This window comes from Petromyzon marinus, chromosome 13, assembly GCF_048934315.1.
Source record: "Petromyzon marinus isolate PM22_M1 ecotype Great Lakes invasive population chromosome 13, UKy_Petmar_22M1.pri1.0, whole genome shotgun sequence".
Classification (NCBI taxonomy): Eukaryota; Metazoa; Chordata; class Hyperoartia; order Petromyzontiformes; family Petromyzontidae; genus Petromyzon; species Petromyzon marinus.
In genome coordinates, this window is record NC_133679.1 from 7,842,400 (window position 1) to 7,869,176 (window position 26,777).

General features: G+C 44.4%; 1 protein-coding gene across 3 annotated transcripts in view; it reads left to right on the forward strand.

The window, feature by feature from the left end:
• The first annotated feature begins 206 nt into the window (after window positions 1–206).
• Window positions 207–26,777, forward strand: part of FAM169A (family with sequence similarity 169 member A) — a 32,264-nt gene continuing 5,693 nt past the window's right edge. Inside the window, exons 1-11 of one of the 3 annotated variants that reach the window (XM_032953302.2) lie at window positions 207–413; window positions 4,849–4,985; window positions 12,798–12,897; window positions 14,507–14,592; window positions 15,866–16,037; window positions 19,216–19,395; window positions 21,376–21,504; window positions 23,348–23,865; window positions 24,309–24,363; window positions 24,622–24,717; window positions 25,805–25,943. In XM_032953302.2, coding sequence (XP_032809193.2) covers window positions 4,851–4,985; window positions 12,798–12,897; window positions 14,507–14,592; window positions 15,866–16,037; window positions 19,216–19,395; window positions 21,376–21,504; window positions 23,348–23,865; window positions 24,309–24,363; window positions 24,622–24,717; window positions 25,805–25,943 — 1,610 coding nt within the window. In that variant the 5' untranslated portion in view covers window positions 207–413; window positions 4,849–4,850. Of the gene's footprint in view, window positions 414–4,848; window positions 4,986–12,797; window positions 12,898–14,506; window positions 14,593–15,865; window positions 16,038–19,215; window positions 19,396–21,375; window positions 21,505–23,347; window positions 23,866–24,308; window positions 24,364–24,621; window positions 24,718–25,804; window positions 25,944–26,777 lie in introns of those variants that run through there. The other 2 variants (XM_032953303.2, XM_032953305.2) reach the window with 2 other exon arrangements.

Sequence of the window (26,777 nt, forward strand, 5' to 3'; positions counted from 1 at the left end):
TCGCGCACGCACGCGATCCGTTCCAGGCGAGGTCACGTCATCACGCAAACCCGTACGCGAATTACGCGCCGGTGACATCATCGCGCGGGGGGGGAAAGTGGGTAAAACCTATGACCTCATCGCGCACGCACGTCTGCCAAATCCGAGTCGGTGACGCCACGACGCACGCCGACTTTGGATCGCAAACGTCATCACGCACGTACGTAACACTCCCCGCCCCCCCCGCCCGCGCACCCCCGTAAGCCGATACCGGCGTTGGGGGCCACCGCCAACCCCACCAGAGACGAGAGGCGATCTCCCCCGGGTGGCTGTGTCAACGTGAACGCATTCAGAGCCACTGATGTGGAGGCGGAATTTTAATACAAAATAGCGAGCCACAGGGGAGCAAAGCGTGGACGTACCCGGCGTGTGTGGTGAGACATTTTTAAAAAAAATATATATATGCGTGTATCTTTATTTTTTAATTGCAGTATTTCTCCCGTATTGTGGCCGTGGCCCTCTTGCCATAGCGTTGTTGCATTGGTTACGTGATTATTTTGTAAACGGTGTTGCGTTTTTTGTCGAGTTTATGGGTCTTAAAGAAAGCCGAATAAAAGTCGACGTACATGTTCTACTTGTTTAAAGATGTGTCTTGCAAGGTGTGTACAAAATTTGAATGATAAATGCGATGTTTAAGTTGAATTTCAAATCGTCCACGGGTGTGTTTACATTGATGGGGAGGTGTATGGTTTTAAATTCAAGTGGAATTCAGGTTTTTTTTATTAATGGTGTTAATTGACAATGTTTCAAGAGAAGTTACTCCAACGATGTGCAAAGTTATGGAAATTTACGAATGTAAACTGGCCGTTAAGGTTATATCTTCAAGGACTTTGTACATTTAAGTATGTAGTTCCAAAATCATAAAGTTGTTGTTTCAATAACGGCGAGTCGGGATTACCCAACGTTTAAGTTTGATTAAGTGTTAGGTTTTTAATTAAGTTCCATGTGTTCAGTGTAGTGTACTGGGGCACTTCACTTCTGTACTGTGGTATACGGGGGCTTTGTCTTTCTCGATATTGTGGTTAATTTTAATGCGTGAAGCATACGCAGTCGACGTGAGAACATCATCAGGCTGAAGGCCTACACACACACGTTGTCACGCCATCCCCCTCACCACAATCCATCTCGCTCCTCCACATGGGGGGGGGGGCACATCTTATGGACCCGTCCTGTGACAGTAAAAACACTTTTAGTCGTGAGCACCGTGAAGGGTGGAGGAATAGCAATCTCTCTCTCTCGTGGTAGCGAGCAGACATCGACATTTGGTTGGCATTCGGCTCCCGAACCTATTCCCCATCGCGCGCCACGGATGGAGAAATATCAGATCTCATCATCACTCCGTCGCCGGTGGCGTTATCCTCATGGCATGCCCTTAGCCCCACTTTGTTTACACAAGCATGAGATCACCAAATTGTGTTTGTTCCCTGATCCCACCCGTGCGTGTTATCTTTCTGTCCTTGCGTACTTTTAATCGTTCATTCATTTTGTGAGCCCCGTTTTCGTTGTTTGCAAGTTAACGTGCGCTGAGTGAAAATGTTTATTTTATCTTGATTGGTATTTGCTTTTCATTATCACATTCTAAAAAACTATACATCCCGCTAGTTTGCCTCTTCATCATGATGATCTTGAGCCACAGGTAAATGTACATATCCTGAACTCAACTCGTGCATGACTTTTGTTTGGCTCGTATACCTCTAGGCCAAATTTGTTGCCTTTGTTAAGTACAGTTACTCAATTATGCCCTGTAATTAAGTGCCATTGGTTGTCATAATCACTATTAAATCATGTAAACTGAGTGTAGATGTTATTTTTTATAAATGGTTTTGATTGTTTTATATAATTTATTTCAGCTTTAGTGATGTATTTTGTCAAGCCCTTGAAATAGTACAGAAATTGACACTTAATCAAATGTCAACAAAATCTAGGCATAATACTATTTAGTATTTATATCGACTGTATATTTATATACTGTACTACGGTATACTGCATATGCTATCCATGGTAGAAAACCCTTTTCTAAATACAGCTTGTTCATATGGTCGGTTGGCCTCGAAACCAAAAAATACAATTGAACTCCACAATGAGCGACTTAAATACAATGTAAGCAAAACAGCAGAGATTAATTGAAATATTACATGGAATGCATTTGATGCACAACAGTTGCCAAATTTGCCGCAAGGCAAGTCTGTTGCTTATGTAAATTTCAGCCACCACATGCTGTGACTACCTTCAGCTTTTGAAATGTTTCTCTGCATATAGTAATTGCATAGTATATAAATTACGATAAACTTGTGGTTGTGACGTACATGTTATAATTCACATGTTTCGGTCAGTAGCGTTTTAGGTTGTATACTGATATATGCAAATCCTATCTCCAGTTATGTAAGCCGTGGCTCAGTGAGGTGATGTAGATGTGCTCTGGCATGGCAGTCGTCTGTGTTCAGTATTCGCTTCCAAATTGCCCAGGGTGGTGCATTATGGATTATGAACGCTAGGCCGAGTAGAGAAAGAGAGTTGGAGCTCTCTTATTCACACATAGCAGAACAAAACGGCAGCTGCTATGAGTGTGCAGGGGATATCCTTGTACCCATGATAGGTGGAACGGTTTATGGTCATAAGCTGTCCATGCATTGGATGGATGGCACACACCAACCTGATTGTTCATTCACTGGAGTGGAAACTAGTTGATTGAAAAAAATTGATTCCCATTAAGGTGATAATTATAATGGCTGAAACTTCCACAATGTACTTGTGCTCAAAAAAACCATGTATAAGTGTAATTTTATTGTGTTTAAAATATTGTTTTGTTAAGTTGCCTGATCATATTAACTTGAAGCTGTCAGCATTGCAGTTGAGGTCTACTCTGTTAATAATATGGTTTAATTTAAATATGGAAATCGGCATATGCAGTATATGTGTACTGTACTGTGTGGCATGTATGGTATTTTACTGTTAAATGTAATGGCTGTGAGTACTGTAAAGGAATTCCTGCCAGTAGCCACCTCCTGTGTCTACAACTTCTCACTGTTATAAATGTATGTCCTATAACTCCGTTAAAGTAAAAAAAATGATACATTGCAAGGTTGGAAAAAAAACCGGTATGAGTTGTAATTTGGTTCACATTTGAAAGTATATTACCGGGTATTGAGCATTGTAAATGGTCTTCTGTGCGTTTTACTTGTGTGCTGACTGCAGCCACTGTCCAGCCTGCATGCTATGCTGAATCCTGATTACAGTTGACAAACCAATCAGGCGTGCAGAGATTCAGTCATTTGGAAAAATAGCTCTTAATTCAGCCTTTATTTCTATAGAGGCTTATTAATAACAAACTTTTCAGCGAATAGTAAAAATGGGAAAACTTAGTAACATTAATGTAATATAAACCTTGATTTGAAGCTTTCGTGACTGCAGGGATTCATATTCTTGGTTCTTTCCGTAAAGTCGCGTTGACTTCTCCAAGACAAAGGTTCTCTGCAAGCCATCTGGCTACCATGAGAGATTCGTTCATGAGGCTATCCACATATACAAACACAGAAAATTTCAACCGAGACGATGGATTCTGGCTTAGCAATCACTGGAAGGATTTGATAAACCATTTCGGGTCTTAATTGATTGTTCACGCTTACGGTGGCTTTCAGACCGCATCCATTATTTTCGTCTCCCCTCTCCTCTTTTCCAAGCATAGATGGGCTCGTCCATATGAATAACTGCCAAATCGTTCTCCGTGGTGCTAACGTTAAAAAACCGCCACTTTTTTCAAATGTTTATTGCTGTGGTTTTCACACCTGATGATGATTGCTTGTGTTGCAGTCGAAACGTCGTGAGAATTTTTTTGTTTTATATTTTTTCTTTTATTGTTTCCCTTCTACGTGACTTTACCGAAAGAACCAATAATATAATATAAACCATTAATTAATGTATTCATGTAGTTTATTTCAGGCCAGGTGAGGGCCCATTCAGTTTAATTGTTTTTAAAACTAGACCATTTGTGTCAGTCCGGTGAGGGCCCATTCAGTTTAATTGTTTTTAAAACGAGACCATTTGTGTCAGTGCTCAGGCAGGTGCCAGTGACCTGGGCCAGATCACTGTTGCAATGCAACAGAACACACTTTCCAGCCTTGTCCACAGTCCAGGAATACCACCTGATTACTACCTTCCATTTATACCAACTGTCAGCTTACACCCCCCTTTCACTGCAGGACATTTTTTTTTATAATGTAAAGGAAAGCAAAAGAAAAGGAAAAACATTGAGCGAGGTGGCAGTGCAATTTTCAATCACAATAGCCACCATAGGCCCAACAAAAGGGTAGACAAAAGCGGTATGCCCTCCTGGTGGTTGTCCTGATTGTAAAAGTCACGTAAATTTAACTTTGCCTCAGAAGGCATACCAACTGAGCTACCATTAGTAAATTAGATGCTCCACGTAACTCAAAGCAAATTAACAAAGTAAATTAACATGTGTACCAAATGTAATTTCATGGGATCACGGTGCCATGCAAATCATGCACACATGTGCTTTCTTGTGTAATGTGTATGGCGCAGTTTTGTAGCTCACCCAAAATGTTTGAGCAATTGCATGCTGAGTTGAAGGAATGCAGACTAAAATGTTATATGCCTTCCTAGGCACATAAAGATGTTTTTTTCATGCACTAGCAATGAATAAATATGCTTTTTAGCAAGGTGTATCAAATGTTTTTCACTCAAAACTCAATGAATGCTTGTATGTACAGAGCATGAAAAGGCACAAGGCTGCCTAACATAGGCACACACAACTGCATCGTGGGATCATCTGGGTGCTTTTTTTTATAGAAATGCAGTTCCCGGTGGATTTCTTGGTGGACACGTCCCACGAAGTCCTGGAGAGAACGGCCATATCGTACCTGGACAACCTACTCCACTGCCACCCAAACAACCCCGAATTCTTCAAGCTTCCCAATGGCTGCAAGGTTTCACACTCCTCCAGCCTCACACTGTTGTTTGATTAAAAAAAAAACTACAAGAGCCATAGTTTATTTTTTTTTATTTTGTGGTTATGCAACTTTGCCCCTTGGGCAGCACACAGTTTTAGGAGACCTTGGTTGTTATGTGCGTTATATAAAACTAAGAGCTTAAAATTACGTGAGCTAAGCACCGAAGTATGTATTCTTTATTTCTAGCATCTGCAGATGGACAAAATAGTACCAATATCGTCCCTTTACTTGCAATCCTGAACACTCATGCCTGAACTCATCCTGCTGCTCTACAAAACAGATGTTGAATATGTTATTGAATAACAAGTGCATTACCATTGGACCCAGAATTGAGCTGTTATTGAAAACTGAAGAATGTGTTTGGTCATATCACTTAATGCCCTGTTGAGGGCCTGCTCCAAAGTTCCAATGCATTATTTTAGGCACTGGAGATGCAAGCTAACAAAATTAAGAAACAAATGCTGTGCTCCGTGGTAAATAATAAAAATATATATCTAACAGGAGAAACATTTCCTTGCATTGGAGATTTGCATATTCTTCATCGTTGGTGCTTCATAACAAGAGTATAATGAGTCACATCCCCGACACGTGTAGACGGTACTTCTTTTATTTCTTACACGGGCACAACACAGGCCAACCTTATCCTTCTCACTCTGAGTACAACACTTTAGATATTAACGTCTCTCCTGGCTACACACACGGCCGATCACTCGGCGTGGTCCCACCGCCCTCACTCGGCTACGCCGCTGGTTGGTGGTGTGACGAGGATGGCGATGGAAACCCCGCAGATCTTCCACGTGACCAGACGACGGAGAGAGATGACGGCGAGCAGCGACTCAGTCCGGACCCAAGAATCCACACGCGAACCCGAGCCCCGGGTCCGCCCCCGCTTATATCTCCCCAGGCGCGGCTAGGCTCCGCCTCCGGCCACGCCCTATCGTGGAACCTTTGAGCAGGTTCCCGGAGCATCTCGGCCAACCCTGCCTGTTACCTTTGCCCCAGATACCTCTCCCTTTCAGATCGGATGTTGTCTTTGCGGTGCCCGTACCTGTGCTTCCCGTTCCCAGCCAGCAGGTATCATGTCAATATATCCCCCCCCCCCATAATAAAAGAAAATAGCCATCACGGCTAATATTAAGATAAACAGGTAAGTGCATTTATGCACAGGTTAAAGTATGACAATAAAAGAGATATCAAAGCAGAACTCCGGTGTTTTTTCTTAAAAGGCGGAACAACCCGCAGGAAAACACCTAACTAGTAGGGAACAAGGAGAGAGAAAAACAGTGCAAAGGGAACAAGACAGAGGGAAGAGAACACAACTAACAACCAACCACAATTCTAGATTTGAAGCTTTTGTGACTGCAAGGATTCATACTCTTTGTTTTTTTCGGTAAAGTCACGTAGGTAAAATAAAATAAATAAAAAAGTAAACAACTAAATTAAATCACGACGTTTCGGAGGCAAAACAAGCTTCCGTCTTCAGGTGGAATAGACACAACAAAATTCGCTGTATCAAGTAAACAGCTCTGGGACATCCCGAGCTTATATACAGGTTAAGGGGGGGGGGGGAGCCAGGAAGGGACGTGGGTGGGGAGGGGAGGGGAGGGCTAAGTTAAGCCGCCTTTTGTTATGCTGCAGGGGGTTCGGGGGGAGTGGTGGTGCACTGCACGAAAGCGGGCAAAACCCCCTTTTGTTATGCTGCAGGGGGTTCGGGGGGAGCGATGGCGTGCTGCACGAGAGCACGCACCATCCTGGTAGAAACGGAAACGGCTGTACAATTATCAGCCAGCTAACGTTTGACTTGGTTGATGACATCTTTCCAAAAGTTGCTCAATTTGAAACCATCTTCTCGGTTGAAGTTGTCTATGTTTGTATATCTGGATGGCTTCATGGACAAATCTTTGGTAATAACCGGGAGGTTTGCATAGTACTTTGGTATCGGAGAAAACAATGTCATGAGAATCCGCTGTGTTGAAACAATGATCAGCCACGGCCGAAGAATTCGTTCTGCCGTGTTTCAAATCTGATTTGTGCTCGCGAATTCGGTCAGAAATATGTTGTTTCGTCTCCCTGATGTAGCAGTCACCACAGGTACAACTCAATTTGTAAACACCGGGGTACTGTAAGTCAGGAATGACATCCTTTACGGATGGGATTAGATCCCGTATTTTGTGTACTGTATTGAACCGGACCTGGATCTTGTGTTTGTTTAGAATTTTGGAAATATTTTTGGTAACGCCTGCTATGTATGGTAACGTGATGATTTTGATCGGAGTATCAGGTGGTTGTTTCTGTATGGTGGGAGAAACAGCTTGGCGGATAGTACGGTCACAGTATCCGTTCATCTTGAGGGCCAGATGTACATGTTTTAATTCACTGGCCAGGTGGTGTTGGTCAGAAATGCAATGAGCCCTATGGTATAATGTTTTGATGAGAGAATTATTTTGAGCCAGGTGGTGGTGGGAATCAGGCTTCAAGTATGAATCTGTGTGGGTGGACTTCCTGTAAACAGAATGTCCCAAGGAGCCATCTGTCCTCTCAAACAGAACATCCAAGAATGGCAGCTTGCCATCTTTCTCCACTTCCATGGTGAATTTGATGGATGGGTGTCTGGAATTTATGTGGTCTAGGAAATGGTTCACAGCTGGGAGGCCATGTGGCCAAATGATGAAAGTGTCATCCACATATCTCTTCTACAGGGAAGGACTAAGGGTGGATGTCTGGATGGCGTCTGATTCAAATTTCTCCATGAAAACATTGGCTATCACTGGTGACAAGGGAGAACCCATAGGGGGTACCCTCGTTTTGTTTGTAGAAGGTACCATTCCAGGTTAAATAAGTTTTGGTGAGGCAGTGCCTAACCAGCGCAGGTACATCAGGGTTCAGTCCATGTTGGACCAAATCTTCAATTATTGTTATGGTGTCAGGCACTGGGACCTTGGTGAACAGCGAGACTACATCAAAGCTGCCGAGGATAACGTCAGGAGATAGTACAGTGTCCTTGACCATAGAAACCAGTTGGGTTGAGTTAAGTACCACTGAGGTGGTCTTGCCAGTAAAGGGAAGCAGAGTATCCGATAAAAAGCGGGCTAGTTTGTAGGTAGGGGAGTTGATCGTGGACACGATGGGTCGTAGTGGGGTACCTTCTTTATGGATCTTGGGAAGACCATGGAATCTGGGAGGTCTTGCAGCCGTGGGTGGGTTTTAGGGAGGGACGTTTAGTTGGTTCACTTTTAATTTTTGAGTAACTCCCATCATTGAGTAGGTCCTGGATTTTGTTGTATGAGTTTTTATCCATAATGGCAGTGGCATTGCCCTTGTCGGCCGAAAGGATGACTATATCATCCCTCTTTTTTAAATTCGCGAGTTCAGTTTTGCTAATGTTGCTAATGGGTTTCTTAGCATTCTTAAGAATAGTGGCTATTTCAGCTCTCGCAACGTCTGCTTGGATGTGTCCTATGCCTTTTGAGGGCTACATCGACCTGAGAGATGATATCCTCTACTGGTATATGTTTAGGGGTGACAGCGAAATTTAGTCCTTTAGCCAGTACCGTTTTCAGATTGTCCGAAATCCGGATGTTACTGTGATTAATAACGATTATGTTAACGTCCAGTTTTGTGATGTGTGGTTCTGGCCTCTTCTTTGATAGGTTGAATTTAGCGATCAGGTTAGCTTTGCATTTGACTGACAGTGAATCTGCAGAGGCAACAGTCATGTTGTCAACGTGGTTCCAATCAGAAGGGGACATTTTTTGTGTTAAAATTAAATGTGATTGTAGGAGAGTCCTGTCTAAGCTATCGAGTTCAAATCGGAGTACCCTTATTCTCTCTGAGATTCGTGATAGGCTAGCATTAAACAGAATCCGTTTAGGGTTCGGTGTATCTTTTTAGAGTTCGGTGTATCTTTGTCTCCTGCTCGGGCGGTGTGCACACCACCGGAACCCCCGGAGAAGTGGGTTGCAACACATTCGGCACAGGTGCAGTAGACTCGGCGGCAGCAGGCACGTCCTCGCTTCCGGAGAAGTTTCGAAGTCCGTCCACGGTCACAGGCTCAGATGCTGTGGGCGCCACGACACCATCCTTCTGACGGACGCCCTCCGACCACACTATCTCTGGCTTTGCCGGACACCAGACACCGGCAGGCCAATTTTTGGAGATGGAGAGGCAACCCTCGGAGGAACAAACGGCTTCAGCCGAGATGGATGGGCAAACCAACGGCGGCGGCCCACCCTTATACGCACACACTGGCCGTTTGACCTTGCCAGGGCTATTGCAGCTTGGGGGACATACCTTCTGGGTAATGCAACCATGCCCTGTCACCAATGGACCACGGCAGCACGTGATCCCGTTTCCCCGCATTGCGCTTATTGGTCGCCTGTGCTTTGGCGGCGTTAATTCTGGCCACTTCCCGAGCCATCGAAATGCGTTCCAGGGTAATTTTCACTTGCTCAGGCAACTTGGATTTTCCCTTATCCAGAGACGAACCCAATTGAGCGTCCACAGGAGGCACATTTCCCCTTCCATACATGAGAAAAAACGGTGAAAATCCTGTGGAAGCATGAGGGGCCATCCTATACGCGAGGTACGACCAATATCAAATTCACTTTTGCTGAACACATCGGAGAACTCGCACAGGAGCGAACGCAAATCACTTCGCTGCTCCAAAGACAAATGCGAATTCTCCCGACACCAGTGCTTCCGCCCACATCCCGTTCACAATCCAATTTGCTCTACTGCACCAACCACACCTTCCGACGGAGTGGTATCATTCTCACAAAATGCGGTCATGGCTTGAGCCAACACCGTGTCCACCTGAACCGCAACCGTACCCGGACCCAGGTTAAGCACTTGTAAGAACGGAGCTTGGTCGGGGCGAAGGACTGTCTGTGCGTCAACTAGCGCCAATCCGCATGTCAGAAGGACTCCCGCCATCGGTTCAACATTTCTCAACTCTTTGCGATAGCGCAATGGTACAAGCATCCGTGAGCCCGGCGGGATCTCCACCGAGTCTCGAACAAGAGCTTGAACCGTGACACACGCTGCCGTACGCACATGCGAAGACGGCAAAAAAAACAATTTGCGACCGGGCGGCATTTCCACATAACCCTGATCAACCAGGATTTTAATAGGCATCCTTTTTAGAAAATCGGTACCCAAAAGGCAAGGTACTGCCAGCGTTTTTGAGATTAGCACGGGCCTGACCACAGCGACCTCGCCAATTTCGATGCGGGCATCCACTTGACCAATGATGCCCATGCTCCCACAATTTGCCGCGACACAAGCATTAACGACAGGTCGCACTTGTCGAGCAGAGATCGACAACAATTGAAAAATAACATCAGAAATAATGGTGGCCGAGGCTCCCGTGTCTACCAAGACACGTACCTCAATACCTTGAATAGAGTCAGATACCGCCGAGGAACCTGCAGCTGCCGACGCGCCAATTTCTTCCACTGCATCCCGGAGCAAGACCACCCATGCGTAACCGGATTTTGTTGCCCGGTGTCCAATGTGTGTGTCATGCTGAGTGTGGATGAACCCTGAATCATTAGATGTCTGAGATTGCAAAATAGGCCGGGTGTCTGATGCGTCTCGACTCGCCTATTGGGGTTGTGATTGAGCTGTCGGAAGAACAGCGGTTGACGGAGCCATGGTCGGTGTCCGAGGATGGTTTTAGCATCCCCGCACGAAGTGTCCCGGTTGACCGCAGCGAAAGCAGCTAAGAGATGGCCTCCGCGCCACCCAATCCTCCTGCTGACGCGGTCTCCAGCTCCACTGACGCCGCGCAGCGTCCCCTCTTCTCCGGTTCCACGCCGGGAGCGCAGCAGCGACGTCCTCCGAAGTCGCATCGTCAGGCGGAATCACCACGACTTTCCGTGGTGACCACCCCTTCGGCTCCCCATCTCGGCTGGGGTCCCCTGTCCATGCCGCCATTTGAGCCCATCGCTGAAGATTCTCGTGGGCCTGAAGACACCTGGCGGCCCACCGGGATGTCTGTATGTCTTCGTCACACACAGGTAAGACCACGCCAATTTCTCTAGCCAGTCGCAACATTCTTTCCATGACGAGCGAGTCGAGGACCTCCGGGACCACCCCAGGGTAAGCCGCTCCCGCCAACGTAAACGGCGCGCTGCGGTAGGCGAGAGGCGTCTCGGCCTCCCCTCACCTACGCTGTAGAAATTTCCTGTGCATGTCCCAAGGCGGCTCGTACACGTCCGCCATCTCAGCATAAGCACCTTGAAGTGTAGCCTTTTTAGCAGCAGGAATAACTCTGAAGACAGCAAGAGCGTCGTCGTCCAAAATAGTCGGCAGAGTGATCAGCGTCTCCTGTCCAATGTACTGATTGGAAAGCCGCTTCAAATCGCCAAGTGAAGGTGCTCCAATCGCCTCTTGCCGCAACGAATTATTTAATCTGAGGTAATCTGCAAGTACGATCGGTTGCACTCGCCACGTTCCTACCGGCGGGTGCCGCGTCTTGCTTATCACGCTTACTTCGTAAAATGGTGGACTCCGCGCCTCCACCGTGCTGCCCGAAATGGCAGCGTCCGGCTGCGCGTCCTCCTCGCCACGTGTAATGGCGGCCGTCGCGCTTGCGGACGCTCCCGTCAAGGACGTCGACACCGGACTCCTGGTCGTTCCTCCCCGGCGATGTCAGCGTCGAGCGCCTCGCCATCGTAGTCTCTGTGACGAGCGACACCAGCTGCACGACAACCGCCCGCAACAAGTCCAGTTGCTCCGACACCTTCCCCCAGCCGTCTTCAGGTTGCTGGTGTGGAGATGTTGTGTCTGGATCTAGCGCCTCCGGCGCAGCCAACGCCACTGCCGTGGTTTCAATATCCGGGACTATGATTCCCGGGGTCGGCAGGAGGTCTTGGGTCGCATTTTTGTCGTCGGAAGATGCCACAGGTGGGTTCCGTTTCTTCTGATGTTTGGACATACTGAATCTTCGCTGTTTAACTACTACTTCTGACTCCAATGTAATGAGGAACTTCCGCGACACGTCGTGTTGAGCGTACTTCTTATATTTCTTACACGGGCACAACACAGGCCAACCTTATCCTTCTCACTTTGAGTACAACACTTTAGATATTCACGTCTCTACTGGCTACACACACGGCCGATCACTCGGCGTGGTCCCACCGCTCTCACTCGACTACGCCACTGGCTGGCGACGTGACGAGGATGGCGATGGAAACCCCGCAGGAGATCTTCCACGTGGCCGGACGACGGAGAGAGATGACGACGAGCAGCGATGCAGTCCGGACCCAAAAATCCACACACGAACCCGAGCCCTAGTCGGCCCCCGCTTATATCTCCCCAGGCGCGGCTAGGCTCCGCCTCCGGCCATGCCCTATCGTGGAACCTTTGAGCAGGTTCCCGGAGCATCTCGACCAACCCCGCCTATTACCTTTGCCCCAGATACCTCTCCCTTTCAGATTGGATGTTGTCTTAGTGGTGCCAGTAGCCGTGCTTCCCTTTGCCCACCAGCAGGTTTTTTTACCCTGAAAATCAATGACATTTAATAATGGTTATTTTATCTCTACTTAGATAAGATGACTAGTAGCTTGAGCATGCTCTATTATCATATCCTTACAGTATACAGCCGTTAATTGAGCAAGAGAACACACTTCACAGAATCACACGCATTGTCTCACTATTTCGCGGGTACAATTTTCATGTTGCAACCCATGTATAAAAACACAACCATCTGCTCTGGGCAAATACAAATTAATAAATAAAAATTGCATATATGTTATGGTTGTTTTACATTTTGTTTCTCTATTCCAGGTCCCGATAACAGCAACTTCGGTTAGTTTTGTTTTGCTCTATGGTGCAAGCTCCCAGCACAAGCTTCTTGCTTTGTTTTCTCCCGAAGATGCATTCACAGGTGAGGGCCCCATTGCTATCAAATGTGTGCACTTGTAACGTGTGCTGCTTCTACTTTCATAAGGCTGATATAGATACAGAGCAACGACGACAATTTCACATACAGGTGGTCAAGCCAGATAACCACGTCCGGAGCAGCGGCGTGTACTGCTGTGATGTCTCCTTTGTATTTGTGGATTGAGCATTGCGTCATTATATGTTGTATGGTTTGTTCTGGATGACCACAGTCGCACACTGGAGAGTTTTTACTTTTCCATTTGTGCATCAGGTAGCCGTGTGTTGCTAATGATGGGCTAATGTGTTCATTGCTGCACTTTTTTCTTTGTGTACGGCCTAGGCATTGCCCACATCAGTTAGAGTAAGGTATTCTTCCAGTTGACCATGAGAACATGCAGGGTCAGTCCTCTACAGCTGCCTTCCCATTCCCCTCCCATACCTATGAGATGACACGGATTACGCAAACCTCACCTTCTCTACTCCATAGGGTCCTCTTTTGGAGGTAGCTTTTGGGAGAAAGCTGTAAGTCTTCCCAGGATATAAAAAAAACAGTTTTTGTCAGTTGTGTAACAAAACACCACTCACGACAATACATTGATATGTAGTTTTTGTCCCGCTTTATGGTATTGTGAGGTATTCTTTCCAACATATGTAACGGTATTCTTTACTGCAGGAGGCAAACCCTACTTCTGCACCATAGTGCAAGTTTTTTCTTCTCTTATTCATTTAATCATGTTGTTCTTTAACTTGAGGCAATCAATGGAAGCCACAGGGAAGATACGCTCCACTGCAATATCAAATCACAGTAATTCCATCCAACAGACCAGACGTTTTCCTCTTTGGCCCCAACCGAAAGAGCGAGGCAGCCTCGGGTGGCCGCTCGGTAAAAGTCTTGCAAGTGCCCCGTGTTATGGCTACGTTGGTAAGCGGATCTCACGCAGGGTGGCAGTGCACTCCACCCATTGTCAGGGTGGAGTAGCGACATACTGGGCCAGCGCTCGCAAAGTCGTCTTGCAGGAAGTTCATAGAGTAGTGACCTGGGTGATGCCACATCCATTAATGCGCCACTACAGACTCGGTGCCATGGCCTCTGTCAATAATGGCCTTTGGTCAGGCGGTGCTCTTCTTAGGTGGGGGTGCCACACCCACCTTCTTGGCAGCAATGTCCTGTTAGCAATACCTGCGGGTTCTGAAAGCCAAACAAAAATGTAAGGTTTAGCATTTACATAAAGATCGTTTTTTGAAGGTTTTAGCAGCTCCCACTCTTCCCCAGAGTCCGCAGCAAGTGGCGAGGAGATGATCTCTCTTCTTTTGCGGTCAGATCATAGGGGGTATGGGTGGATATTTGTCTCATTGGAAGGATAGATGCACCGTGGTAACTTTATATCAATGTGCATAGGTGTGTACACAAATGCTCTTGATCGCAATGCGAGGTGTTTTTTGAGCCTGTCTTTTAGTCATGGGAGTGGGTGGGAAACTAGATGGAGAATAATTGGTCAATGTTGGGCATGGTGGTCACCCAGAGGAATACACCTATTAGTAACTAACGTGGGTGCTGGCAGATACTTAAGTGAAATATCATTGATATGTGGGCATGTCTCCTGTGACCTCAGCTGTGGCGTTTTACCTGGACGATGAGTGGTGGGCAGTGGAAGAGATCCTGAAGACAGCAGACCCCACCCGAAATGGTATCATACAGGTCAGGGCAGGGTTCTAGTGAATGAGAGCAAAGCTAATTTGGTTTTAATTGTTTTTTAATTGCATGTTTTTATTCATTTTACAGCCACACATTTTATTCAGGTCTTTCTGGCCACTTGTTGGTTCTCAATAGGCCATGTGGAGAAATTACGAGTTTTAATTTGGCTTTTTGGTGGCTTGTTTTTTTAAGTACCAAAATATGAGAATAGGTTTTCCCCTTTTTTCTGGCAACAAAACAGGTGTTAAGATGTAAAAACACCAAACTTAAACCTTTTACAAGGAATCATGTGTGCATTAAAGAAAGAAAGCTGTCTCTGGTGTGGACCAATCAGTTTCATAGACAATGCACATATTATCAGTGTTTTTATTTGCATTCTGACCACAAGTATTGTGGTTAATGCAGACATGATTCCTTGTTAAAGGTTTCAGTTTGGTGTTTTAATATCTTAACACCTGTTTTGTTGCCAGAAAAAAGTGGAAAACCTATTCTCATATCATTGTATTGTGATTTATATTGCCTTTGGCCCTGCACTGAACACATGGGTTTGTTTTGATTAATGGTAATTCCTCAAAATCCATTAAAATAGTGCATGTGTACCTACTAAAATACAGTTCATTAGACAGCCATTTTTTCATTCTGTCATCAATAAATAATAATGTTTTTAAATTTGATCATCAATGGTATTCTCTATTTTAAATTGAATGTTTTAAAACTAGCACAAAGAAACTGGCAAACTTAACAGTACTGCAGGAATTCAGTGCTAAAATTCTAATGGATAGAAATTCTTACAACTTTGTCAGAAACAATTGAGACTACACGTCTCTTTTTCAAGGGAGACCTGGGTTACTAAACAAATACAAAAGGTGTAGCAAAAACCATACAAGAAACAACTGTTATAAACGTGAATAATCCGTATATATGTTTGACTGGAAAACTACTAGACCGCTCCAACAATTTCGATTATTCATGAGTCATATGTAGTCTATGCAAACCTGGTTGAAATAATGAAAAAATATTTAACATTGCCCTCGTGATTTAGCCTTTGTGTGGCTTATCTACTCTACTATTTTGCAATTGTCCAGTGTGTCAATCGCCAATTTCAAAATCGTACAATGGATAGGCATCTGCTATTAGGGAGCGTTTGTGTGTGGGAGCGGGGGAGCTTGCAGAGAACCGCATTGACTTGATTACCATTTAACGAGCTTCCCACTGGTCGTTATTGTGGATGCCTGGTTTGTAACGGGACACTACTGGCCGTGGCCGGTGTGCGCAGGTTCAGAGTGTGGGTGAGCGCTTGGTTCTCTACACGCTCAATCGCCTCGTGTACCGCACGCGGGAGATGGATGCTGCCGAGTGGACCTTCCTCTGCCACTCCCCCACCGAGCACGCGAAGCTGCTTTGGCAAGACGGTGAAGCCGTGGGCTTTTACAGCGTCAAGCCCACAGGTGCTGCTGCTCCATCTCTCCTTCCACTGTAAATTATCAAAAACAATTTTGGTAATTTTGTTAAAAAGAATTTGCCATCTTGATTCTGGCACGATGGCACATTGGTAACACTTGTGCCTCATGGCAAGAAGCATCTGGGTTCGATGCTTGGGTGCTTATCTCTGTGGAGTTTATACTTTCTCCCACATTTCTAATTGGGTTTCCTCTGGGTTCTTTGGTTTTCTCCCATAAGAAATAAAACCACTGCAAATAGTATTGGCCAAACATCCCATTACTAAAAATAATTCTGCAAATTGGTCAAATGGGATTACACATACCAACATCACCCCTCCTGCAAACACCTGAAAAGACCCTCCTGAAAAAAAAATGAATGCTCTCAATCATTTTCTATTCCAATGATGTAGGTGTATGTCATCAATTTTTCTTACAATTTAGTTCCGATGACATGTTATTGGAACGGAATTGGAAGAAAAACTAAAATAAAAATGTAGTTGGTTCAAATGAAACCTACGGCCACTACAGACGTTAGTGTTTTCCAGTGTAGAAAATATTTTCTTGAATTAGATTGCGACAGTAGATAAAATCGCAAGAAGGGTTCATTATCATAGTCCTAGTAATATTTGATTTTGTTCCTAATTGATGCACCGTCCACCTCCATTCACCACCCGTTAACTTAACGATTTAAAGCAGTAGTTGGCGGTTCATTTGGCCACGACTGAGCTTGTCATGGCCATGTTGAGTCACGCGCACTGGCTGGTGGTGAAATGTCATTCTGTATTTTTTTAAACAGCTTTTGTCTTTATAGCTGCACATCGCATGAGTTTGCTTCAGCATTTTTCAACGTCTTTTTTATGAGCTACAATATGGGTGTCTCTAGCCAGTCAGCTGGTCAAACATAACGTCCGATGAACATTTTCGGAGTGTGGCATTGGGAGGTCATTGGTTTGCAATTGTTCTTTTAAAATGATGGAAAAACTTTACCAACAACCCCAACAATTATTGCAAATGTCTTGGCATTTAAGAGACACCTGCTTATGTTATGTTACCTTGTTCTACATTGATAGTTTTAGGCAAGAGCCTTTTTCCATGCTGTGTGTGAAAGGTGTTATACATGTTGATGATGAGCAACCCCAAAAAACAGTGCCACACTGTTGATTTCTGAGCTTACTTGTACAATAGCTACACATCTCACATGTTTGGTAAATTTGTCATGAAGAACAGTGTCTGGCTCCTCACAGTTTCCCGATTTTCCCAACTTGCAACCGAGTAATGCCAGATTATGAAGGACCATCATGATAGGTTTGCGGTCGTGAAAACCAAATGGATCAAGGGATTTTCAGATTATCCATGTTGTGCTGCAGTCCGTCTTTGAAGACAGTTTAGATGCTTATGTAACATGGAACATGCAGCATTAGTAGACAACATGAATTGCAATTTGTTGATTATGTTAAACTAACACTTTCAGGGTTTGCTGGATTGGTTGAAAGGTCATTATGACTTGCTTTACTACTCTTTCACAAAGTGTCTACTTTTCAAATCTACTTAAAATGAAACGTCGCCAGCTTATTGTGTGTTTGTTTTTATCAAGTATCCTAATGCATTTATTTTAGCAGGATGAGAACAATGCTTTGAGAGACTTTTTTAATCAGAACATGCGTGATTAAATCTTTGGTTCTTTCAGTAAAGTCACACAGAAAGAAAATTAATTAAATAATAGAATGACGTTTCGATTGCAACACAAGCAATCGTCATCAGGTAGAAAACAAACCTAGTAAAATTAGAAATACAATGCAATACAACACAGAGAGTCGGCTAACACAACAGTCAACACCCTACCTGATTGATTACGTTCTTCCAAAGATTGCTCAATTTTAGAGAGAGACAAATTACAGGCACGGAGACACACAGACAGACACAAGCAGAGAGAGAGATAACACAGACACACACACATAGACACACAGAGACACAACGCCTCTGTGTCGAGGCCTTAAATAGAGAGGGGGGGGGGTGCGGCAGAGAGAGAGGTGGGAGTGCTGGAGCAGAGAAATTAGCATGTCAATGAGAGAGCTGTGTGGAATTCCAGCCCACGGCGGCCGGGGCAGAGAAAGACCCATACAAGCCTGGTAAACTTTAGAGAGAGAAATAGGAAGTTGGAGAAAACTAACTTCGCAATTTTTTTGGAAATGTAATGCATTGCACACACAGTTAATGAATAGCCTGGTTGATTACGTTCTTCCAAAGATTGCTAAATTAGAAGTTAAATGTGAAATTTGACAGAGACACATGCGTGATTAACTGATGTAGGTGCCTTGATAATGCTATTATTTGGCTTGCTGTGCTTTCACTTACAGCCAATAGGTCACAACATTAAGGTTTACCTCTTCTGCACTGTAACATTTACAACAAGCAAATCTGCAAGAGCAATGTGCAGCTCATCGAGTTTTCACCTGGTTTAAATCATTGTCAGCCATGGTCAACCCACTGCTGGATTAAAGCTGCCACCATTTTTCACAGCCGCACAATACAACGTATATAGCTCCTGCACATGATCTGTTTTCATCACTATATCTCTATGATGGGTGTCCACTCAGGCATGTTACCTCCTTTGGCTGCAACTGTCCTAAGTCTAAATCGCTACTAGCCATGTGTCCTATTTAAGTCCGCTATTTCTTAGCAGTCAATGTCTTTAACTCGCATTTCTCCTCGAATCCACGTCTTTCTGTGTCTGTGTAATTTAAAGCATGCACTTCTCCATGTTTCTCTGCCACATTTCATCTTTTCTTTTGTTAAATAAAAAGATGGAATGATTTACGGCCATTTATCAATCCAGTGCCGGATGAAGCTCTCCCCACAGAGGTTGTTTGACTAATTCACGATGCTGCTCAGTGCGGATTGGTGAAGGGGCTGAGGTCTAAAACCGGTTCAGATATAATTCACACTGATCTTAGTCATGGCTGGGAATCAAACTCATGTCACCAAGTTTACAGTAGAGTCCACAAACCACTGTCCCTACACTTCTCCCTTTACTTAAACATACCACATGAAATCATGTTACCCGTCCGCACCTTTTACACGAACTGCTAACAGCTGTGAGGATGGAGGAGCTGTGCGCCGACCGCTGCTGTGTTGGTGCGTACCCCCCACGCGTCGGGGTGGCGCGTGTGCGTGGCTCTTGCAGGGAGTCTGTGCACGAGCTTCGTGAGCCTGCACTATAAGCTGCCCGTGCTGGACTCTATGTTCGTGACGCGGAGATGTCGCGGGCAAGGCTTGGGCCTCCTCATGCTGCAAGACTTCACACAGAGCTTCCCCGATGATCAGCTGGGCCTCAAGTACCCATTGCCTCCCACCATGTGCCGAGGTGATGCCCCTTCCCGCATGCAGGACGACTGCACGAAATATGTGTGCAATACAGCAACGCATATCCCATCGTGAGCTGCTTGTTTTAGAATAAATGGCTGAAGATCTTCATCGTTTCAGTCATTAAATATCACCAAGGGTTTATTGTTAAACGCCCCAATATGCATCTTCCATACATATTCTGCATGCAGAATGATTGAGTACCACAAGTGCAGTATATAAACTGTTTATTTACATTAATTGTGCATTGAATATTGCTTGTTGAGCTGCCACTTCGTATATTATAAAAGGACACAGGCCTCTAATGCAGCACTTGGGAGATGACAAGGGTTGATGGATCACTGACATTTGTGAAACTGCCATTCCCCATGAGCAACAGGAATGGCCAAGAAATGGCAGAACAACAAAATGTTTATTGATTCCATCTATGTATTTTATTATCCGTCATATTTGTGCGTTTTCTTTACGACTCATTTTCTACCACATGCAAAACACTGCTTAAATTGGAATTTGCCAAACATCCAAATTTACAACTCTGCTGAAGAAGTCTTCAGACTCAATGAGTCTTTGCTGCATGAGTAAACATTATATATATACAGTGAGGGAAAAAAGTATTTGATCACCTGCTGATTTTGTACGTTTGCCCACTGACAAAAAAATGATCAGTCTATAATTTTAATGGTAGGTTTATTTGAACAGTGAGAGGCAGAATAACAACAAAAAATCCAGAAAAACGCATGACAAAAATCTTATAAATTGATTTGCATTTTAATGAGGGAAATAAGTATTTGACCCCTCTGCAAAAGATGACTTAGTGCTTGGTGGCAAAACCCTTGTTGGCAATCACAGAGGTCAGACGTTTCTTGTAGTTGGCCACCAGGTTTGCACACATCTCAGGAGGGATTTTGTCCCACTCCTCTTTGCAGATCTTCTCCAAGTCATTAAGGTTTCGAGGCTTACGTTTGGTAAATCGAACCTTCAGCTCCCTCCACAGATTTTCTATGGGATGAAGGTCTGGAGACTGGCTAGGCCACTCCAGGACCTTAATGTGCTTCTTCTTTGTTGCCTTGGCCGTGTGTTTTGGGTCATTGTCATGCTGGAATACCCATCCACGACCCATTTTCAATGCCCTGGCTGAGGGAAGGAGGTTCTCGCCCAATATGTGACGGTACATGGCCCCGTCCATCGTCCCTTTGATGCGGTGAAGTTGTCCTGTCCCCTTAGCAGAGAAACACTCCCAAAGCATAATGTTTCCACCTCCATGTTTGACGGTGGGGATGGTGTTTTTGGGGTCATAGGCAGCATTCCTCCTCCTCCAAACACGGCGAGTTGAGTTGATGCCAAAGAGCTCCATTTTGGTCCCATCTGACCACAACACTATCACCCAGTTGTCCTCTGAATCATTCATATGTTCATTGGCAAACTTCAGACGGGCATGTATATGTGCTTTCTTGAGCAGGGGGACCTTGCGGGTGCTGCAGGATTTCAGTCCTTCACGGCGTAGTGTTACCAATTGTTTTCTTGGTGACTATGGTCCCAGCTGCCTTGAGATCCTCCCGTGTAGTCCTGGGCTGATTCCTCACCGTTCTCATGATCATTGCAACTCCACGAGGTGAGATCTTGCATGGAGCCCCAGGCCGAGGGAGATCGACAGTTCTTTTGTGTTTCTTCCATCATTAAAATGCAAATCAATTTAAAACATTTTTGGCATGCGTTTTTATGGATTTTTGTTGTTGTTATTCTGTCTCTCACTGTTCAAATAAACCTACCATTAAAATTATAGACTGATCATTTCTTTGTCAGTGGGCAAACGTACAAAATCAGCAGGGGATCAAATACTTTTTTCCCTCACTGTATATTCACATAATTATATATTCCCACTTATTAGACTGCTTTCCACCAATGGCATGTGCTTTGTAACATCGTCACTCTGCCTACCTTCAATTAAGACGATGTAGTGGCGGTGTTTATTTCATTGCAGTGGTGGAAAGATATTTGCAGCAGTACCCGAATGAGCTGGACCTACTGTGGGAGGTGCAGGCCCCTGGTGATCCGTACCAGCGGGTGAATGTGTGGAAGAAGCTGCAGAGTACGCCGGTCCCCCAGCAGAGTAAGCCACAGTGCGACATTCACACGCTTATAAACGCCACGCACGTTGCCGGTTTGTAGCAGCAGCAGCAGCGTTATCGGTTTTATCAGCTTTTAATAGTTGTTTATTAGGGGGTGTTTTTATTTTGGATTATTGTTAGTATAAGATAAATTAGGGCAGTTCCACAACTTTAGACATCATTTTAGACAATTTAATTTGGGTATCATATTGTGGCTTTATACTTGGGTATAGTGTGTTAATTGGAACTGTAATTCCGGTATAAATAATCATCTGACTACCTTTTTGATGAGAGAAATGCTCATAAAAACCCATAATGTCTGACAGACTCAAAAACTGACTTTTACTTGCACTTTGCACTCTTGGATGGTGATAATGCTTAACATTTCATGTGTTTGTTAAGTCACTGTCTTGTTGCATAAATAAGCTGCAATTTCCAAAACTATTGTCAATTACCATCAAAATTACATGCCATATTATTAGGTTGATTTTTTTATTTGACAGTGAGGTTGCATAATTTGTGCAACAACTCATTAGTTTAATTTACAGGGTCAGTTGGAACAATCGCTCATAATCCTAAGGTTGTGAGTTTCCATCCCGGGCAGGGTTCATTGTACCTGTCCCTCCTCTGTAAAACCAGCATCACATTACAGCTTTGGTTTTTGTGAGAGACTGGCCTCTCAACAAGAACATGGAATTTAGGTCATTTTCTCAGAGCCACTGTTAGAGATAAGCACTAACCCGTGCTAATTACAGCATAGGAATATTGATTTTTGACGTGAAGTAAAAAAACTATGAACTTGTAATATATTAATCTGTTTTTTTTTCGGTAAAGTCACGTATAAATAAGAAACAACAAAATAACACAATACCGCACGACGTTTCGGTTGCAACACAAGCAGCCATCATCAGGTACAGTAGAGCTAAATTTAAGAGAGAGGGGAAACACACAACCCCAGATGTATACACAGACACCCAAGTCGGGGGAACTAACACCGACACAATAGGGGGCACAGAGAGAGAAGCATACAAAACAGACAGAGTTTAGCAGAATTTGGAAACCATATAAAGCAACACAGATGGTCGGTCAAAACACAATAAACGCATAGCCTGGTTGATTACGTTATTTCAAAGATTGCTAAATTGCAAGGTAAGTATGAAATTTAAGACACAGACGGCACACACACACATAGACATTCAAGTAGAGCGGACCAGCACAGGTACAAGCACACAGTGAAGTCGCCTTAAATAGGCAGAGAAGGCAAGGCTGAGAGATAATGGGACATATTAGCATGAGAAGGCAAGGCTGAGAGACAATGGGACATCTTAGCATGAGGTATGCATAGAGCAAAGTGGAGCACGGCAGCAAACATTCGGAAGCACCAAGACCTACACACAGGCAGAGACAGCACAGAGAAACAAATCCAAGCACAGACACAAAGGCAGATACACAAGCAGAGACAACACACAGACAACACAAGACAACACAAAGACAGACACAAAGATACAGACCTTATACCTCCCCGTAGAGGCGGTTTAAACTTGGTTCGAAGCTTTCGTGACTGCAGGAATTAATCTTTGTTTTTTTTCGGTAAAGTCACGTATAAATAATATATTATTTCATGAAATCAATGCGAGTGGTATTTTTAAGGACTGAATTTTTTTTAAAGGTCATACCGTATGCACCGATTGCCAGAGGCCCCAGACATCTTAGTGTATCCATACAGTATCGCAACGTTTTTTAATTCTAGTCCACATATAAAAAAGTCGAAATAATGCAAATGGCAGATGGTGCTGAGATAATCCCCGATTGCACAACCATTACCGTGGCGTCACTGTTTCACAGAGCCGAGGAGAGAGAATCGCACTGCCATCGCAGACGCACCGGTGGAGAGGCAAAGCGTGGCCATACAAACATCCACAGAGGAGGTCATGCAAGCGCATGCTCCTCCTTCGAATGCTGGAGAGCAGCTGTTACAGAGCGATGAGGACGAAGAGCTACCAGGAGATGACATCGGGAAACAGCCACCCTCCAGCAATGAGGAATCATCCATCTCCAATGGTGCAGATGAAGTCACAGCTGTATACAGAGGAGATCTGCCCACGGAGGACAAAGAGGTGATCGTCAAAGATGACGAAACGCCAATACTTGTTGAAGATGAAGAGCAATTGCCAACAGATGACAACAAGGAATTAACGCCGCTCGCAGATGATACGGACAACGATCCGCCCATGAAAAATATAGCGGAAGAGATGCCCTCTGAAGATGAAGAGGAGAAGGTGAATATGGAGGAAGCGGAAGAAGAACCGCCCATGAGTGATGGTGATGCAAAGCCACTCAATACTCCAGAGCATAACTGCCAGGTTGGTCACCCTATGCTGCATGTGATCAAATTCCCATTGCAATCATTTTAGAAGGTTGTGTTTGTAGGGGCCCTGGTATGGTACAGACTTCAAATTGGATCAACCTATCTTATTACATTTAGCAGTGGTGTAGATACAGGGGATTGATATATGTAAAAATTGTAAACACGAACAGTTGCAGAAGTGATTGCACAGTGAATAGTGTGCACTGTATTATGAACTCAATTCGATTCCAGGTAACGGGATAAATCAGAAGTGAACGACATGCATAGAGAGGCCTTCAGCAGTGATCGATGAAGGGGTATAAATCATGATTATTAAATATTGCAATAACCTATCTGCCCTTCCTGTTCTGAAAAAGGGGGATTGCCCAAAATATTGGACTATCTCTGTTTTCATGATGGAGTATGTCCAGTTTCACTCAACACTTTTGTCTGTTTTAGGAAGGGTCTCCGTTGGGGTACTCTATTCCTGTGATGGTCATTCAAGATGAAGATGGTAAGTTATTGAGTTTTTTTTTTACTTCTGTTGAAAATTAAATATAACCAAAAAGATCAGATGTTGTATGAAAGAGAACAATACAGAAAATGTTCCTATTTTTCAAATAGGCTACAGGCATACAATCTTTTAAGACGTTAATTCACATATATCCAAACAAAAAACAATGCTGTGTTCCTTGAGTGGACACTTTAACTTTGAATCCATTTAACCACCACCTTTAACCCCCTTGTGTTGTCAACGGGACAACACAATCAGGAAATATGCTGAGTGAGGAGGAGGAAGATGAGGAGTCAACCTCAACGACACAAAAATCAGCAACCAGATCCAACCCAGCGCAGTCCGTAGACTCTGGTAAGGCCCACAGCAGACCTTGTCCACCATTGGTGATGTCACCATCCCCCCCCCCCCCCATGTTTTTTGCGCGCGTTTAACTTAGCGTTTTTGTTAGTTAATTTATATCAAACCTATCGTAAGTGCAGTTTAAATTGACCACAGGTTGCCCTTACAATCTAAAAGTCCAGATTGCCTTATTAATGCTTTCCAACCAAGATTGAAAGCGTTAATGCATCAACCATGTCCATCTGTCTTTCTGTCAGTATGTTTGTAGGGGGGGGGGGAGTGGGCAAGATAACTTATAAAGATAATCCAATGGTAAAATCAAAAAAATAATATCAAGTTGTGTTGCTGTTAGTGACTTGCCCGACAGAAAACATGCCACTTTGATCAAACGGTTGCCCAAATCTTAGCGATAAACCCCAGCTCTATGACGATTATCCTTGGCAACGAAGGCAATAATGAATGGCATCTTTCTACGTAGTATGTCTTGTCCGTACCTCCCCCCCCAAACCCTCATACAAATGGAGTACCGTCATCTCATTGTGGCGACTTGGAACGGATGTTTATCATCGCTAATTAATTACTTCCGAGGACAAACATGTTGAAAAGCGTTCTAAAATCCATGTGCATGTGAATTTTCATGCGTATGCACGTTTGTTTTTCACTCAAGTGATGTTGGGTACTTTTTTATTATTTGGTAACCAATGGTAATTGGTCGATTCCTAGAACAAGTAAAATGTCAAAAACAAAACTTGCAAATTAGGTTATTAAATTTAGGTTCTTTGAACATAATACCATAAAACTGCACTTAAAATACTTCACTGCACCGGTGAGTGCTGGCTGGTGAATCGTTGGTTGGGGAGAGGGTCCAAGATATCACTCGCTGCTGCAAAATGTGGCCGAGATGGTGAACTCAAGATCACCAGTTTCATAGTGCACAGTAGTATCCACTCTTCCAACCTCTTTAAACACGACCATGTTTTAAAATAATTCCTTGTTGTGTTTATCAGCACACGGCCACGCATTTTATTCTGTATAATACCTCACTGTGAATGTCATTCTCATGGGAGAGCAAAAGGTAACATGGTCTGCTGGGTTTCAGGGATCGAGGAAACCCCGATCGGTATTAAGGAGAGAGATGTGAAGCACAAACGGCTCCACTCGGAGGAGCTCTTCGTGTGTCTCTCCGAGGTGCTGACAGGACAGGAGTCCCCCAAGAACAGCTCAAACGCCGGCAGAAAGTAAGAGGGCACCACCTGTAATTTTACATCTGAAGGATCGTTGGTGTTATATGCTGCGTGACTGCGTGGTGACCAGCAGGTGTCAGTGCAGCAAAATAGATTGTTGATACTCTTTGGTTTTATTCGGTAAAGTCACGTAGATAAAATAAAACAAAATAAAAGAAAATAATTAAATCACGACGTTTCGGAGGCAACACAAGCCTCCATCTTCAGGTGGAAAAGTCAACGCAGAATATCTGTGTCTGGAGCACAGTTCAGAGACAACTGGGATTATATACAGGTTGAAGAGGGAGGAGTCAATAAGGGGGCGTGGGTGGGTGGGAGGGCTGGGTTAAGCAGCCTTTTGATAGGCTGCTGCGGGTAACAACCACTTTGCACTGCACGGGAGTGGGTAAAAAACCCACCTTTTGTTATGCTGAGTGTGGGGTCAGGGAGATTTTGGAAGCGGGTGCAAAACGGCTGATGCTGCGTGGGGGGTCGGGGGGGTTTTGAAAGCGGGTGCAAACGGCTGTTCAATTATAAGGTAGCTAAAGTTTGAAATACAACCACTGAGAAAAGGAAATGGCTGTACAAAAAATTGAGAGGCAGCTAACGTTTGACTTGATTTATAACATCTTTCCAGTGATTGCTCAATTTGAAACCATCCTCTCGGTTGAAGTTGTGTTTGTAAATTTGGATGGCCTCGTGGACAAATCTCTGATAATAACCAGTAGGTTTGCAGAGTACCTTGATATCGGAGAAAACAATATCATGATCACCCACAGCGTTGTAACAATGATCAGCCACGGCAGAAGAATTCGTTCTGCTGTGTTTCAAATCTGATTTGTGCTCGCG